The sequence below is a fragment of the Scyliorhinus torazame genome, chromosome 3, assembly GCF_047496885.1.
Source record: "Scyliorhinus torazame isolate Kashiwa2021f chromosome 3, sScyTor2.1, whole genome shotgun sequence".
NCBI classification, from domain to species: Eukaryota; Metazoa; Chordata; class Chondrichthyes; order Carcharhiniformes; family Scyliorhinidae; genus Scyliorhinus; species Scyliorhinus torazame.
In genome coordinates this window covers 354,704,409-354,722,312 of record NC_092709.1, presented here as the reverse complement: position 1 = coordinate 354,722,312, position 17,904 = coordinate 354,704,409, and the positions used below count along the sequence as shown (strand labels likewise).

General features: G+C 54.6%; 1 protein-coding gene across 4 annotated transcripts in view; it reads left to right on the top strand.

Moving 5' to 3' along the window:
• Positions 1 to 17,904, top strand: part of LOC140409348 (uncharacterized) — a 153,992-nt gene that overhangs the window by 23,024 nt on the left and 113,064 nt on the right. For 2 of the 4 annotated variants that reach the window (XM_072497769.1, XM_072497766.1), the window contains exon 1: positions 3,267 to 3,556. The exons of 1 other annotated variant lie outside the window; for it this stretch is intronic. In XM_072497769.1, coding sequence (XP_072353870.1) covers positions 3,505 to 3,556 — 52 coding nt within the window. In that variant the 5' untranslated portion in view covers positions 3,267 to 3,504. Of the gene's footprint in view, positions 1 to 3,265; positions 3,557 to 17,904 lie in introns of those variants that run through there. One more of the 4 variants, XM_072497765.1, reaches the window with a different exon arrangement.

Genomic DNA, 17,904 nt, shown 5'->3' with positions numbered 1-17,904 from the left:
TCCTTCGCAATCTGGCCACTACCACCGATCCTTTCCATACCCCCGGGAGGATACCTTCCTTCGTCACCCCACACTGGGTTTGGTCTGAAAAAATTTCCGTTGGGGCTCCCGAAAAGAGCCCAAAAGTCCGTTAGAACGGGAGCTGCCGAAACGTGCGGCTTAGCAGTGCATCGCCGCAACCGGAAGTCGAGGGGCAGTCCCTTGATCAACACTAATCTGCATGTGATAGACAGTATGGATATACAACACTGACAGCCATTCCCCCTCCGGTCCATGGCCACCCTCTCCCTGCTAAACTCACCCCAATGTTTCTTTTACTTCATTTAAGGGATGAGGTGGGCTTCGCTGGCTAAGGCAGCGTTTGTTACCCATCCCTAACTTCCCTTGAACTGAGTGGCTTGCTCGGCCATTTCCGAGGGCAGTGCATTGCTGTGGATCTGGAGTCTGTTGCTAACTTTTGCCTTAGTTTAATTGCTCTGTTTTATCGCCTTTGCTCTTGAGTCGCCAGGTATCTTTATGATACTGCCACGTGGTTCAAGTCCGAGTACTGATCAATAATCCAATACACCGCTTAGTAAGATTTAAATCAAAGCACATTTATTATACACAGTAATCACTGCTCATGTACAAATTCTACGTCTAAGCTACTTCTACAGCTAACAGTCCAATACCTAACTTGGAACTGGCCCACCAGGTCAGGGAAACTATTGGCCTTTCATTCGGGTTCTGAGCCTGCGGGATTTGAAGTTGGTAGATTGGTAGCTAGGAGCGCCTATCTCGTAGCGAGCGTTGAAGTAAGACTTACTGGATATCGGCGGCGGCTGAACCGGTCACTGTCGAGGGTTGGTTCGCGTTGCTGAGTGACCCGGTCAAGAAGAACGATTTGAACTTGGGCTTAATTCTTCTAGTCCTCAGGGGCTTCCCGCCATTCGGGACGGACCCTGTACCTGGTCCCAAGTGATTGGACTTTGTCCCAGTCACTGGTTCGATTTTCTCCAATGCTGGAGCGGTTCCCTGATCGATGGGCGGTCCTGAGTTGGTCGTTCACCTCCCATTGTGTAGGCTTCTGCTGGCGCCGAGGAGTCTGGTTTGGCTTTATGTGTCTAAATGTTGCTTATTGTTCCCGGGGATTGCTCATTAATATGCAGATGGCTGGTGTTTTGTTATGCTGATGGTTGCTGGTATCGATCTTGTCTGGCCTTTCCAGAGGTAAATACACACTCAACCTGCAGCTGCTCGTTTGTGTCCTGTTGGCTGACTTTCCCATCAGACTTTGACGTTCGCCATTTTAAATCGGGAGTTAGCCAATTTAAATCGGGAGTTAGCCATTTTAATTGGCTACAAGTCACATGTAGGCCAGACCAGGTAAAGACAGCAGATTTCCGTCCCTAAAGGACATTAGTGAACCAGATGCTTAAAAAATACTTTTTCCACTTATGGGGCAATTTAGTGTGGCCAGTCCACCCACCCAGCACATCTTTGGGTTGTGGGGGTGAGACCCACACAGACACTGGGAGAATGTGCAAACTCCACACGGACAGTGACCGGGGCCGGGATTGAACTCAGGTCCTCAGTGCCGTGAGGCAGCAGTGCTAACCAGTGCACTGCTGTGCCACCCCGGATGTGTTTTTACAGCAATCAGCAATAGTTTCAAAATCACCATTAGACTTTTAATCCCAGATGTTTTCTTTTATTGAATTAAGATGCATCATCTGCCATGGTGGGATTTGAACCGAGGTTCCCAGAGGATTAACCCTGGGTCTTTTGGATTACTAATCCCGTGACAATACTGCTACGTCAACTGCCTGTACCTTTTTCCTGGGTTGCTCCATAGTCTTGTGACTTCCTGTGTATGTGGCTGGGGGGTGGCGGATGTGTTGCGTCTGGCAGCAGCCACAGCCTCCTCTGTGGCATTGCTGGGTGCAGCAATAGCCAGCAGCTCTTGGAGGGCGGGTAGCCGTCTTTTGGAGTTATCAGTATGGAGGACGACGCGCCATTTTCAACTTAACTGTCTGATGAGCAGAAGATACAGCAGGCCATACTTCTGAAGAGTTAATGCGGGTACCTTGCTGCTTTTTCAGGCAGTGTACCGCCGCCACCTTCTCAAGGGCAACTAGCGATGGGCAACAAATGCTGCCCATGCCAATGATGCTCACAGGATGAATATCAGAACGTAAGTAGACAAGAATTAGGAGCCTGAGTAGGTCATTCAGCCTTCGAGCCTGCTCCACCATCCAATAAGATCATGGCAGCTCTGATGTGTCTTTAACTCCTCTTTCCTGCCTACCCCACAAGCTTTGACTTCCATAGAATCATCGAATTCCACACCGTCACCCAAGGCCGGAATTGAACCCGGGTCCTTGGTCCTGTGAGGCATCAGTGCTAACGCAGCCTTGAATAAATGGCCCAGCCTCCACTGCTCTCTGGGAGAGAAAATGCCCTCTGAGAGAGGAAATTCCTCCTTTGTCTGAAATGGGGAGACTCTTTATTTTGAGACTGTGTCACACTTCTAGATTCTCCCAAGAGGGGAAACATCCTCTCAGCATCTACCCCACCGTATACCCTCAGAATCTTCCATGTTTCAATCAGATCACCTCCCATTCTTCTAAATTCCAAGGAGAATATGCCCAACCTTTCCTCGAAAGACAAACCCCTTCAGCCAGGAATCAGTCGAGTGAACCGTGTCTGAACTGCTTCCAAACCAAGTATATGCTGCTTTAAGTAAGGTGGTCAAAAATGACTTCCTGGCCAATAATTCTTTTTGTGGGGAATGAGAGGGGGGGAAATGAGATTATTTTTTAATATAAATTTAGAGTACCCAATTATTTTTTCCAATTAAGGGACAATTTAGCGTGGCCAATCCACCTAACCTGCACATCTTTGGGCTGTGGGGGTGAAACCCACGCACACACGGGGAGAACATGCAGATTCCGCACAGACAGTGACCCAAGGTGGGCATCGAACCTGGGACCCTCAAGCTGTGAAGCAACAGTGCTAACCACTGTGCTACCGTATATTACAACAGATACTGCACTTGGAAACAAAAGTTCTTCATTGGCTGTAAAGGGATTTGCGATGTCCTGTGGTTGTGACAAGTGCTATTTAAGGAAATCTTTCTTTGTTTGAGAACAGACAATGCTCAGGGCCGGTGGCTGGTTTTCTGCCTGTCTCAAAGATGGCGGCGTTCACAGCGGGTGTGTGAACATGCGCAGTGCAATCTCCTGGAGGGGCAGGTGCCAGGCAGCCGCACGCCACGCGCCATTTCCGCTTCCGGCCGGCTTGTTGTGAGGCGCGGGGGCCTAAGGGCTGAGGAAGGCCCGGAGCCGGGGCAGGGGAGAGAGGGAGAATCCGGGGACACGCCAGGCCGGTGTTGGGGCTCCAGCAGCTGATCGGAAGCTTCAGGATCCCGGAGGGAGATCGCCACACAGGCCGGGGCCTGCGGGCCCCACACCCGCAGCAGCGGCTTCAGGAGCCCCGGCCTCCTCTCCCCGCGGAGAGACCGAGATGAGCGGCAGAGGCCGCGGTCAAACCGAACCGATCTGGTGGCTGGAGGATGGTGAGAAACCCGGGGGGTGAGGAGGTGGGAGGGGGGGCGAGAAGGAGGAGAGGGGAGGGGAGGGGGGGCGGGAGGGAAGGGGAGGGGGGGGCGAGAAGGAGGGAAGGGGAGGTGGGGCGAGAAGGTGGGAAGGGGAGGGGGGGCGAGAAGGAGGGGAGGGGGGGGCGAGAAGGAGGGGAGGGGGGGGCGAGAAGGAGGGGAGGGGGGGGCGAGAAGGAGGGGAGGGGGGGGCGAGAAGGAGGGGAGGGGGGGGGCGAGAAGGAGGGGAGGGGGGGGCGAGAAGGAGGGGAGGGGGGGCGAGAAGGAGGGGAGGGGGGGGCGAGAAGGAGGGGAGGGGGGGGCGAGAAGGAGGGGAGGGGGGGGCGAGAAGGAGGGGAGGGGGGGGCGAGAAGGTGGGAAGGGGAGAGGGGGCGAGAAGGAGGGGAGGGGGGGGGCGGAAGGGGAGAGGGGGCGAGAAGGAGGGGAGGGGGGGCGAGAAGGAGGGGAGGGGGGGCGAGAAGGAGGGGAGGGGGGGGCGAGAAGGAGAGGAGGGGAGGGGGGGGGGAGAAGGAGGGGAGGGGGGGGGGCGAGAAGGAGGGGAGGGGGGGGGCGAGAAGGAGGGGAGGGGGGGGGGCGAGAAGGAGGGGAGGGGGGGGCGAGAAGGAGGGGAGGGGGGGGGCGAGAAGGAGGGGAGGGGGGGGCGAGAAGGAGGGGAGGGGGGGGGCGAGAAGGAGGGGAGGGGGGGGGCGAGAAGGAGGGGAGGGGGGGGGCGAGAAGGAGGGGAGGGGGGGGGCGAGAAGGAGGGGAGGGGGGGGCGAGAAGGAGGGGGGGGGGGCGAGGAGGAGGGGAGGGGGGGGGGGGGCGAGAAGGAGGGGAGGGGAGGTGGGGCGAGAAGGTGGGGAGGGGGGCGAGAAGGAGGGAAGGGGAGTGGTGGGCGAGAAGGAGGGAAGGGGAGGTGGGGTGGGGAGGGGAGGGGGGGCGAGAAGGAGGGAGGGGAGGGGGGGGCGAGAAGGAGGGAGGGGAGGGGGGGCGAGAAGGAGGGAGGGGAGGGGGGGCGAGAAGGAGGGAGGGGAGGGGGGGCGAGAAGGAGGGAGGGGAGGGGGGGGCGAGAAGGAGGGAGGGGAGGGGGGGCGAGAAGGAGGGGGGCGAGAAGGAGGGAGGGGAGGGGGGCGAGAAGGAGGGAGGGGAGGGGGGCGAGAAGGAGGGAGGGGAGGGGGGGGCGAGAAGGAAGGAGGGGAGGGGGGGCGAGAAGGAGGGAGGGGGGGCGAGAAGGAGGGAGGGGGGGGCGAGAAGGAGGGAGGGGGGGCGAGAAGGAGGGAGGGGGGGCGAGAAGGAGGGAGGGGGGGCGGCGAGAAGGAGGGAGGGGGGCGGCGAGAAGGAGGGAGGGGGGGCGAGAAGGAGGGAGGGGGGCGGCGAGAAGGAGGGAGGGGGGCGAGAAGGAGGGAGGGGGGCGGCGAGGAGAAGGAGGGGAGGGGCGAGAAGGAGGGATGGGGAGGGGCGAGAAGGAGGGAAGGGGAGAGGAGGGGGGCGAGAAGTAGGGGAGGGGGGCGAGAAGTAGGGGAGGGGGGGTGAGAAGGAGGGGAGGGGGGCGAGAAGGAGGGGAGGGGGGGGCGAGAAGGAGGGGAGGGTTGGGCGAGAAGGAGGGAAGGGGAGGGGCGGCGAGAAGATGGGGAGGGGCGGCGAGAACGAGGGAAGGAAAGGGAGGGGGGCGAGAAGGAGGGAAGGGGAGGGGGTGTGAGAAGGAGGGGAGGGGGGGCGAGAAGGAGGGGAGGGGGGGTGAGAAGGAGGGGAGGGGGGGCGAGAAGGAGGGAAGGGGAGGGGGGCGAGAAGGAGGGGAGGGGGGCGTGAAGGAGGGAAGGGGAGGGGGGAGGGGAGGGGGGGGGCGAGGCGAGGAGGAGGGAAGGGGAGGGGGGGCGAGAAGGAGGGAAGGGGAGGGGGCGAGAAGGAGGGAAGGGGAGGGGGGGGCGTGAAGAAGGGGAGGGGGGGCGAGAAGGAGGGAAGGGGGGGGCGAGAAGGAGGGAAGGGGAGGGGCGAGAAGGAGGGAAGGGGAGGGGCGAGAAGGAGGGGAGGGGGGGCGAGAAGGAGGTAAGGGGAGGGGGGGTGAGAAGGAGGGAAGGGGCGGAGAAGGAGGGGAGGGGGGCGAGAAGGAGGGGAGGTGAGGGGGGGCGAGAAGGAGGGGAGGTGAGGGGGGCGAGAAGGAGGGGAGGGGGGCGAGAAGGAGGGGAGGGGGGGGCGAGAAGGAGGGGAGGGGGGGCGAGAAGGAGGGGAGGGGGGGCGAGAAGGAGGGGAGGGGGGGCGAGAAGGAGGGGAGGGGGGGCGAGAAGGAGGGGAGGGGGGCGAGAAGCAGGGGAGGGGGGGGCGAGAAGGAGGGGAGGGGGGCGAGAAGGAGGGGAGCGGGAAGGAGGGGAGCGGGGGCGAGAGGGAGGGGAGGGGGGCGAGAAGGAGTGGAGGGGAGGGGGGGCGAGAAGGAGGGGGGGCGAGAAGGGGGAGGGGGGGCGTGAAGGAGGGGGGGCGAGAAGGTGGGGAGAAGGAGGGGAGGGGGGACGAGAAGGAGGGGAGGGGGGGCGAAAAGGTGGAGAGGGGAGGGGGGCGAGAAGGTGGGGAGAGGGCGTGAAAGGTGGGGAGGAGCGAGAAGGGTGGGGAGGGGCGAGAAGGTGGGGAGGGGGCGAGAAGGTGGGGGGGGGGGCGAGAATGTGGGGAGGGGTGCGTGAAGGGTGGGGAGGGGCGAGAAGGTAGGGAGGGGGGGCGAGAAGGTGGAGAGGGGAGGGCGAAAAGGTGAAGGTGGGGAGGGGGCGAGAAGGTGGGGAGGGGAGGTGGGGCGAAAAGGTGGAATGGGGAGGGGGCGAGAAGGTGGAGAGGGGAGGGGGTGCGAGAAGGTGGGGAGGGGGGCGAGTAGGTGAGGAGGGAGGGGGGCGAGAAGGTGGGGAGGGGCGAGAAGGTGGTGAGGGGGGGAGAAGGTGGTGAGGGGGGGGGCGTGAAGGGGTGGGAAGGAGCGAGAAGGGTGGGGAGAGGCGAGAAGGTGGAGAGGGGAGTGGGCGAAAAGGTGAAGGTGGGGAGGGGGGGCGAGAAGGTGGGGAGGGGAGGGGACGAGAAGGTGGGGTGGGGAGGGGGCGAGAGGGTGGGTGGGCAGCGGAGGGGGTGAGAGAGTGGGGGGATAGGGAGGGGAGGGGGCGAGAAGGTGGGATGGGGGCAAGAAGCTGGGGTGGGGAGTGGGCGGGAAGGTGGGGGTGGAAGGGTGGGGTGGGGAGGAGCGGGAAGGTGGGGTGGGGAGGGAGCGAGAAGGTGGGGTGGGGGCGGGAGGGAGCGAGAAGATGGGGTGAGGGGGAGGGGAGTAGGTGGGATGGGGAGGGGGTGTGAAGGTTGGAGTAGGGGGGGGAGGGGTGAGAACGGTGGGGAGGGGCATGAAGAGGGTGAAAAGGGTGGGGAGGAGGCGCGAAGGGTGGTTGGGGGGGGAGAGGGGGTGGGGGGAGGGGCGTGAATGGGGTGGGGAGGGGGGCGAGAAGGGTGGTGGGGAGGGGGTGAGGAGAGGGCGAGATGGTGAGGGGGAGGGGGTGAGATGGAGTGGAATGGGTGAGAAGGTAGGGGTGGGGAGGGGGTAAGAAGGGAGGGGTCAAGGTGAGGGTGGGCAGGGGGCGAGAAGGGGGGTGCGGCGAGGGGGATAGGGCTGCAGGGATGTGTGGGGAGGAAGGGCGAGAGGGATGGGTGTGTGAGGAGATGGGGCGGCGAGGAGGAGGGGTGAAGGTGATGGGGCGGCGGGGAGGAGGGGCAAGGGGGATGAGGAGGGGAATGGGGTGTGGAGGAGGAGGGAAGAGGGGAATGGGGCGACGAGGGGGATGGTGCGGTGAGGAGGAGGGAAGAGGGGTTGGGGCGGCAACAAGAGTGGGTTGGACATTGAGGAGGAGGAATGAGGCGGCGAGGATGAGGGAAGAGGGGGATGGGGCCGTGAGGAGGAGGGACGAATGGAGGAGGAGGCATATAGATATAGGGCATTTGGAAATCATAATACAATTGGACACAGTCAACATGGTTTTGTGAAATGAAAATAAAGTTGGACTAATTTATTAAGCATTCTTTGAGATTGTAATCAGCAAGGTGGATAAAGGGGAACTTGTGGATGTGCGTAGACGGTGTTGGAGGTAATGTATTACCATGGGGTTCTATGTTCTATGGGTGGAGGATTTGTTAACCAACAGCAAGCAGACAAATGGGTCGTTTTCAGGTTGGCAAGTTATAATGAATGGAGTGTTACAGGGGTCAGTGCTGGGACCTCAACTGTTTACAATCTATATCAATGACCTGGATGGCAGCACGGTGGTTAGCACTGTTGCTTCACAGTGCCAGGGTCCCAGGTTCGATTCCTGGCTTGGGTCACTGTGCGGAGTCTTCACGTTCTTCCCTTGTCTGCGTGGGTTTCCTCCGGGTGCTCCGGTTTCCTCCCACAAATTCCAAAAGACGTGCAGGTTAGGTGAATTGGGCATTCTGAATTCTCCCTCAGTGTCACCGAACAGGGGCCGGAGTGTGGCGACTAGGGGCTTTTCACGGTAACTTCATTGCAGTGTTAATGTAAGCCTAATAGTGACAATAAAGATCATTATTATTAAAGATATCGAACATTTGGTTGCTAAATTTGCTAATGACAATTTCTCACCTATCTTTGAATTCTAAAGCGGACCAATAGTCTAAAGGGGATTCAGACGTTTTACGTGAATGGGCAATAATTTGAGCGATGGAGAATAATGTGGGAAAATGTGGGCAGTAAGAATAGAAAAGCAGAATCACTTGGGTGGAGAGAGACTTCAGAACCCGATGGTGCTGAGGGATCGGAGTGTCCAGTTGGATGAATCAGGAAACGTTAATATTCAGGTACAGCAAGTGATTAGGAAAGCAAATGGATTGTTGCTTCTTGCAAGGGGAATGGAATATAAAAGGGAATATACAGCTATACAGGGCATTGTTGAGACCCCCTCTGGAATACTGAGTCCAGTTTAGGTGGTCTAATTTAAAATGGATATAAATGCATTAGAAGCAGTTTCGAGAAGGATTCCTGGGATGCAGAGTTTAATGTGAGAAGAAAGGTTGGGCCTGTCTCCACTGTAGTTTAGAAGATTGTCATGCGAGAGTACCTTTAAGAAATGGATGTTTATTAAATAGCTGTAGTGGATGTACCTTGAAGAAATGGGTGTTTATCAAATTACTGCAGTGATGGCAGTGGGTGGAGCTGAGCTGTGACTCTGCTTTTACTTTCGCTTTGAGCAAAAAGGCTGGTGTGTGTCTGTGTGTTTTAGTTTCGTTTTCAGAGTCGAAGAAGCTGCAGTCACAGCAAGAAGCTGCATTGATCTCTCTCTGCAATCTAAAGACCGTCTCCAGATCATTTGAGGATTTCAAAGTAATACCTGTTTTTTTAGAGAATTTAAACCTGCTGTCTTTCTGTAAAAAGAGTCTTTTGGTCTTATGGATGTTGTTAGGAAAGTTATGAAGGGTTACTTGTGGAATATTGTATCTGTGGGGATTATTGGTGTTGATAGTTGTTAAGATGTTTACTGTGGGTTTATAAAGTGTTAACTGGATTCATAAATAAACATTGTTTTGTTTTAAAAGTACTTTAGATCTCTGTTGCATCACACCTGTAAAGTAGGCCCGTGTGCTCCCCATAACCACAATCTATTAAAAGTCGTGGGTCAGGTGAACTCCATGATATACTTTGGAGTTTTCTAAAGCCTGGTCCATAACCAGACTGAGAGGTGATCTTATTGATTCTTATTGAATGACATTCAGAGCCCAGAAAAGAGAGCAAGCCAGAGCCAGGGAAAGAGGAAAAGGAAATAAGGGACTTCCTGGATTAGGAACGGTTAAAGTTCTTGCAGGACCTTGTTGATGAAAGAAGGAAGTATTGCAGAGGATGAAAGGGCAAATAAATATTTAACCTTGTTCCTTTTTTTAACATGATTGTGTGGGAGGTCGAATACCACATTAAACAACGGTTGGAGCTCATTGTAGATAAGGAACTGGTTATGGAAAAATGATGGAATAAGCTGGATAAAGCTTGGAATCTGATGGGATACACCTTTGAGTTCAGAGGGAGACAGCAGACGCTCTGGTCTCTGGTTCAATCCTCCAATGTGTAAATTGTGCCATGGAATTGGACAGTGGGCAATGTAATAACGTGAGTCATGATGGGTGAAGAAGCAAAGAGGAATACTTGACTGATGTTTGGTGACTGGCAGGCTGTTTCTGGCGGGTCTCACAAGCCTCCGTTATGGGCCACTTGTTTTTAGTATCGATCACTGTTATAGGCTGAAATGCAGCGCACAAGATTAATTTTGCAGTTGATACAAAAAAATGTTAGTATAGTTAGTGAAACTTGTAGACTGCAGGAGATTTCAATGGACTGGTGGGGCATTTGATAATCTTTATTATTGTCACACATAGGCTTACATTAACACTGCAATGAAGTTACTGTGAAAAGCCCCTAGTCGCCACATTCCGGTTACACAGAGGGAGAATTCAGAATGTCCAATTCACCTAACAGCACGTCTTTCGGGACTTGTGGGAGGAAATCGGAGGAAACCCACGCAGACACGGGGAGAAGGTGCAGATTCCACGCAGACAGTGACTACAGAAAATAAAAGCACATGGTGTAGGGAGTAACATATTGGTGTGGATCTCTGAAGAGGGGAGGGTAGGTTAACAGGGTGATGAAAAAGGTACATGGGACACTTGCTTTAATCAATCAAGGCATAAATTACAAAAGCAGGAGGTCATGTTGGAGTTGTATAGACCATTGGTGAGTCCACAGCTGGAGTACTGTGTGCAAGTCTAGTCGCCACATTGTAGGAAGGATGTGATTGCACTGGAGGGGGTGCAGAGAAGATTCATCAGATGTTGCCTGGGATAGGACGTTTTAAGTTATGAAGAGAGGTTGGATTGGCTTGGGTTATTTTTGCTGGAGCAGAGAAGACTGAGGGGCGACCTGATGGAGGTGTGCAAGATTATGAGGGGCGTGGATAGGGAACAGCTGTTGCCCTTAGTTGAAGGGTCAGTTACGAGGGGACACAAGTTCAAGGTGAGGGGCAGGAGGTTTAGGGTGAATGTGAGGAACAGCTTTTTTACCCAGAGGGTGGTGAGGGTCTGGAATGCACGGCCTGGGAGGGTGGTAGGGGCGGGTTGCCTCACATCCTTTACAGAGTACCTGGATGAGCACTTGGCACGTCTTAACATTCCAGGCTATGGACCAAGTGTTGGCAAATGAGATCAGGTGGGCAGATCAGGTGTTTTTCATGTGTCATAGATCATAGAATGTACAGTGCAGAAGGAGGCCATTCAGCCCATCGAGTCTGCACCAGACCCGGTGGGCCAAAGGGCCTCTTCTGCACTTTATTTTCTACGGATAGAAGATTGACTAGCGGAGAGGAAACATAAATCGGCCGTTTTCGAGTTGACAGGATGTGATGAATGATGTGTCACAGGGATCAGTGCTGGGGCCTCAACACCGTACAATTTATATCAATGACTTAGATGAAGGGATTGAAGGTCTGGTTGTGAAACTTACTGACGGCAAAGATAGGTAGCAAAGTAAGTTGTGAAGAGGATATGAGGCTACAAAGGGACATAGATAGGCTAAGTGAGTGGGCAAAAATCTGGCAAATGGAGTACAATTTGGGAAAATGTGATCTTGTCAGTTTTGGCAGGAAAAATAAAAAATAAGCTTCTTATTTAAATGGTGAGAGATTGCAGAGGTGGAGAAGTTAGGCTTGTATTCACTCGAGTTTCTAAACCTTTCTGATGCTGAGGGGTATTGACTGGGTGGATGTGGAGGATGCTTCCCATTGGGGAATATGGAACTCTTGAGTCACTGTTTAAAATATGTGGTTGCTCATTTAAGACGGAGATACAGAACGTGATGTGGAGAATTTTCTCTCAAGGGGGTTGTGAGTCTCCGGGACACACACCCTTAAAAGGCAGTGGAAGCAGAATCTGAATGTTTTTAAGGCGGAGCTCGATACGTTCTTGATTGGGCAGCACGGTAGCATGGCGGTTAGCACTGTGGCTTCACAGCGCCAGGGTCCCAGGTTCGATTCCCCGCTGGGTCACTGTCTGTGCGGAGTCTGCACGTTCTTCCCGTGTCTGCGTGGGTTTCCTCCGAGTGCTCCGGTTTCCTCCCACAGTCCAAAGACGTGCAGGTTAGGTGGATTGGCCATGATAAATTGCCCTTACCAGCCTCCCTGAACAGGCGCCGGAATGTGGCGACTAGGGGCTTTTCACAGTAACTTCATTGAAGCCTACTCGTGACAATAAGCGATTTTCATTTCATTTCATTAGTGACCAAAAAGGTTGGGAGGGGTTACGGGGATAGGGTGGAAGTGAGGGCTTAAGTGGGTCGGTGCAGGCTCGATGGGCCGAATGGCCTCCTTCTGCACTGGGTGTTCTATGTTAACGGGGGTAAGGGGGGGGTGAAAGGTTAATTTGGGGTGGCCAGGAATGTGGGGTTGACGGTTGATCAGCCAGAATCGTATTTTTAAAAAAATATATTTTATTCAAGTTTTTTGGCCAAACATAACAATACGTAGTGTTTCTTTTACACAGCAATAAAACAATATAAATAACCGTGGCCAGTTTTAAACAAATAAATAAGTAATATATAAACAAAAACAAAAAACAACTAAATGGCAACTGCCTTGTCCAAAATAAATACTCTCCAAAAATACAATCCAGCAATCCAATATACAATTACATATACCAAATACCTATACATATACAATAACGTCCCTGAGAGTCCGTCCGATTTCTCTCCCCCCTGGGTTGCTGCTGTTATCTACTTCTTTTCCATTCCCTCTATCTTTCTGTGAGGTAGTCGACGAACGGTTGCCACCGCCTGGTGAACCCCTGAGCCGAACCCCTTAACACGAACTTAATCCGTTCTAACTTTATGAACCCTGCCATATCGTTTATCCAGGTCTCCACCCCCGGGGGTTTGGCTTCCTTCCACATTAACAATATCCTGCGCCGGGCTACAAGGGACGCAAAGGCCAACACGTCAGCCTCTCTCGCCCCCTGCACTCCCGGCTCTTCTGCAACCCCAAATATAACCAACCCCCAGCTTGGTTCGACCCGGACCCCCACCACCTTCGAAAGCACCTTTGCCACCCCCACCCAGAACCCCTGTAGTGCCGGGCATGACCAGAACATGTGGGCGTGATTCGCTGGGCCTCTCGAGCATCTCGCACACCTATCCTCTACCCCCAAAAATTTACTAAGCCGTGCTCCAGTCATATGCGCCCTGTGTAGCACCTTAAATTGTATCAGGCTTAGCCTGGCACACGAGGACGATGAGTTTACCCTACGTAGGGCATCAGCCCACAGCCCCTCCTCAATCTCCTCCCCCAGTTCTTCTTCCCATTTCCCTTTCAGCTCATCTACCATGATCTCCCCCTCGTCCCTCATCTCCCTGTATATGTCCGCCACCTTACTGTCCCCCACCCATGTCTCTGAGATCACTCTATCCTGCACTTCCTGCGTCGGGAGCTGCGGGAATTCCCTCACCTGTTGCCTCGCAAAAGCCCTCAATTGCATATACCGAAATGCATTCCCTTGGGGCAACCCATATTTCTCCGTCAGCGCTCCCAGACTCGCAAGCGTCCCATCTACAAATAGATCTCTTAATTGTACTACCCCAGCTCTTTGCCATGCTCCAAATCCATCCATTCTCCCCAGAACGAACCTATGATTGTTTCTTATCGGGGACCGCACCGAAGCTCCCGTCCCTCCCCTATGCCGTCTCCACTGCCCCCAAATTCTTAATGTAGCCATCACCACCGGGCTTGTGGTGTATTTATTTGGTGAGAACGGCAACGGCGCCGTCACCATTGCTTGCAGGCTAGTCCCCCTGCAGGACGCCCTCTCCAATCTCTTCCACGCCACTCCCTCCCCTTCTCCCATCCACTTACACACCATTGAAACATTGGCGGCCCAGTAGTATTCACTTAGGCTCGGTAGTGCCAGCCACCCCCTGTCCCTACTACGCTGCAAGAATCCCCGCCTCACTCTCGGGGTCTTCCCAGCCCACACAAAACTCATAATGCTCTTCTCAATTCTTTTGAAAAAAGCCTTCGTGATCACCACCGGGAGGCACTGGAACACAAAAAGGAATCTCGGGAGGACCACCATTTTAACCGCCTGCACCCTACCTGCCAACGACAGGGACACCATGTCCCATCTCTTGAAATCCTCCTCCATCTGTTCCACCAACCGTGTTAAATTAAGCCTATGTAATGTACCCCAATTCTTGGCTATCTGGATCCCCAGGTACCGGAAGTCCCTTGTTACCTTCCTCAACGGTAAATCCTCTATCTCTCTGCTCTGCCCCCCCGGATGCACCACAAATAGCTCACTTTTCCCCATGTTCAGTTTATACCCTGAAAAATCCCCAAACTCCCTAAGTATCCACATTATCTCTGGCATCCCCTCCGCCGGGTCTGCCACATATAGCAACAAATCAACCGCATACAGAGATACCCGGTGTTCTTCTCTCCCCCCCCCCCCCCAAGTACTCCCTTCCACTTCCTGGAACCCCTCAGTGCCATGGCCAGGGGTTCAATCGCCAATGCAAACCATAACGGGGACAGAGGGCATCCCTGCCTCGTCCCTCTATGGAGCCGAAAATAGTCAGACCCCCGTCCATTCGTGACCACGCTCGCCATCGGGGCCCTATACAGCAACTGTACCCACCTGATATACCCATCCCCAAAACCAAATCTCCTCAACACCTCCCACAAATAATCCCACTCCACTCTATCAAATGCTTTTTCGGCATCCATCGCCACCACTATCTCCGCTTCCTCCTCTGGTGGGGGCATCATCATTACCCCTAGCAGCCTCCGTATATTTGTATTTAGCTGTCTCCCCTTCACAAACCCAGTTTGGTCCTCATGGACCACCCCGGGACACAATCCTCTATCCTCATTGCCATTACCTTGGCCAGAATCTTAGCATCCACATTCAGGAGGGAAATGGGCCTGTATGACCCGCATTGCAGCGGGTCTTTTTCCTTCTTTAGGAGGAGCGATATTGTTGCCTATGACATAGTCGGGGGCAGCTGCCCCCTTTCCCTCGCCTCATTAAAGGTTCTTATCAGTAGCGGGGCCAGCAAGTCCAAATATTTCTTATAGAATTCAACTGGGAATCCGTCTGGTCCCGGGGCCTTCCCCGCCTGCATGCTTCCAATCCCTTTCACTACTTCCTCCGTCTCAATCTGTGCTCCCAGCCCCACTCTCTCCTGTTCCTCCACCGTAGGAAATTCCAGCTGATCCAGAAAGCGCATCATTCTCTCCTTCCCGTCCGGGGGCTGCGCTTCATATAATCTTTCATAAAATGCCTTGAACACTCCATTCACTCTCCCCGCTCCATCTCTCCCTCCTCATCTCTCACCCCCCCTATCTCCCTCGCTGCTCCCCTTTTCCTCAGTTGGTGGGCCAACAACCTACTCGCCTTCTCCCCCTATTCGTACTGTACACCCTGTGCCTTCCTCCATTGTGCCTCACCTGTAGTCAACAAGTCAAATTCTACATGTAGCCTTTGCCTTTCCCTGTATAGTCCCTCCTCCGGTGCCTCCGCGTATTGTCTGTCCACCCTCAGCAGTTCTTTCAACAACCGCTCCCTTTCCCTACCCTCCTGCTTTCCTTTATGTGCCCTAATAGATATAAGCTCCCCTCTAACCACTGCCTTCAGTGCCTCCCAGACCACTCCCACCTGTACCTCCCCATTATCATTAAGTTCCAAGTACCTTTCAATACACCCCCTCACCCTTAAACACACCCCCTTATCTGCCAATAATCCCATGTCCATTCTCCAGGGTGGAAGCTGTTGTTTTTCATCCCCTATCTCCAGGTCCACCCAGTGTGGAGCATGATCCGAGATGGCTATAGCCGTGTACCTTTGGGATCAGTGCCCTTCCCAAAACAGAAAAAATCTATTCGTGAAAATACTTTATGTACATAGGAGAAAAACGAGAACTCCTTACTCCTAGGTCTACTAAATCTCCAGGGATCTACTCCTCCCATCTGCACCATAAAATCCTTAAACACCCTAGCTGCAGCCGGCCTCCTTCCGGTCCTGGACCTCGATCTGTCCAGCCCTGGGTCCAGCACCGTATTAAAGTCTCCACCCATTACCAACCTCCCCACTTCTAGGTCCGGGATTCGTCCTAACAAAGGTAGGGGAGTCTAAAACTAGAGGGCATAGGTTTAAGGTGAGAGGGGAGAGTTTCAGAAGGGCCCAGAGGGGCAATTTCTTCACTCAGAGGGTAGTGAGTGTCTGGAATGGGCTGCCAGAGGTAGTAGTAGAGGCGGGTACAATTGTGTCTTTTAAAAAGCATTTAGATAGTTACATGGGTAAGATGGGTATAGAGGGTTATGGGCCAAGTGCGGCAACTGGGACTAGCTTAATGGTAAAAACTGGGCGGCATGGACTGGTTGAGCCGAAGGGCCTGTTTCCATGCTGTAAACTTCTATGATTCTATACGCCTCATAAAATTGGCATCATCCCAGTTCGGGGCATACACGTTCACTAATACCACCGCCTCGCTCCCCTTGCAGTTTGCCACTCACCATCACGTATCTGCCTCCACTATCCGCCACTATAGTCTTTGCCTCAAACATTATCCGCTTCCCCACTAGTATGGCCACCCCCCTGTTTTTTGCATCTAGCCCCGAATGAAACACCTGCCCCACCCATCCTTTGCGAAGTCTAACCTGGTCTGTCAGCTTCAGATGCGTCTCCTGAAGCATAACCACATCTGCCTTAAATTTCTTTAGGTGTGCGAGTACCCGTGCCCTCTTAATCGGCCCGTTCAGCCCTCTCACATTCCACGTGATCAACCGGGTTGGGGGGCTCTTTACCCCCCCCCCCCCCCCCCCCCCCCTTGACGACTAGCCATTTCCTTTTTCAATCCAGCTCCTCACCCGGTTCCCACGTAGCTGTATCCCCCCCCAGGCGGCGCCCCGACCCCCCCCCCCTCCCATACCAGCTCCCCCTTCTCCCCAGCAGCAGCAACCCAGTTAAACCCCCCCCCCCCGCTAGATCCCAAGCTAGCGTAATTGCACCCCCCATGTTGCTCCCAGAAGTCAGCAAACTCTGGCCGACCTCGGCTTCCCCCCGTGACCTCGGCTCACACTGTGCGAGGCCCCCTCCTTCCTGCTTCCCTGTTCCCGCCATGATTACCATAGCGCGGGAACAAAGCCCGCGCTTCCCCTTTTGGCCCCGCCCCCAATGGCCGCGCCCACAGCTCCTCATCCTCCCTCACCCCCTCCCCCACGACATGGGGAAGAGAGAGAAGTTACAGGGTCGCAGGTTTAACAATCTGGGAAGTCCTCTCTTCCCCCCTTCATCCCACAAATTCACCCCCCCCCCCCCCCCCCCCCCCCCCCCCACACACACTTTTGTCCCAAACGTTCTTTTTCTGGCCTGCTCACTCCAGCTTCTCCTCGACAATAAATGTCCACGCCTCGTCTGCCGTTTCGAAATAGTGGTGTTTCCCTAGATGTGTGACCCACAGTCTTGCCGGTTGCAACATTCCGAATTTGACCTTCCTTTTATGCAACACCGCCTTGGCCCGATTAAAGCCCGCCCTCCTTCTCGCCACCTCCGCACTCCAATCTTGATATACGCGGATCACCACATTCTCCCACCTACTGTTCCGAGTTTTCTTGGCCCATCTGAGGACCATCTCTCTGTCCTTGCATCGGAGAAATCTCACAACTATTGCTCGAGGAATTTATCCAGCCCTCGGTCTTCGCGCCATAACCCGATAGGCACCCTCCACCTCCAGCGGACCCGTCGGGGCCTCCGATCCCATTAACGAATGCAGCATCGTGCTCACATATGCCCCGACGTCCGCCCCTTCTGCACCTTCGGGAAGACCAAGAATCCTTAAGTTCTTCCTCCTCGCATTGTTCTCCAGCACCTCCAGCCTTTACACACATCTTTTGTGTTGTGCCTCGTGGATCTCCGTTTTCACCACCAGGCCCTGTATGTCGTCCTCATTTTCAGCAGCCTTTGCCTTCACAAACAAACAAAGAACAAAGAAATGTACAGCACAGGAACAGGCCCTTCGGCCCTCCAAGCCCGTGCCGACCATACTGCCCGACTAAACTACAATCTTCTACACTTCCTGGGTCCGTATCCTTCTATTCCCATCCTATTCATATATTTGTCAAGATGCCCCTTAAATGTCCCTATCGTCCCTGCCTCCACTACCTCCTCCGGTAGTGAGTTCCAGGCACCCACTACCCTCTGCGTAAAAAACTTGCCTCGTACATCTACTCTAAACTTTGCCCCTCTCACCTTAAACCTATGCCCCCTAGTAATTGACCCCT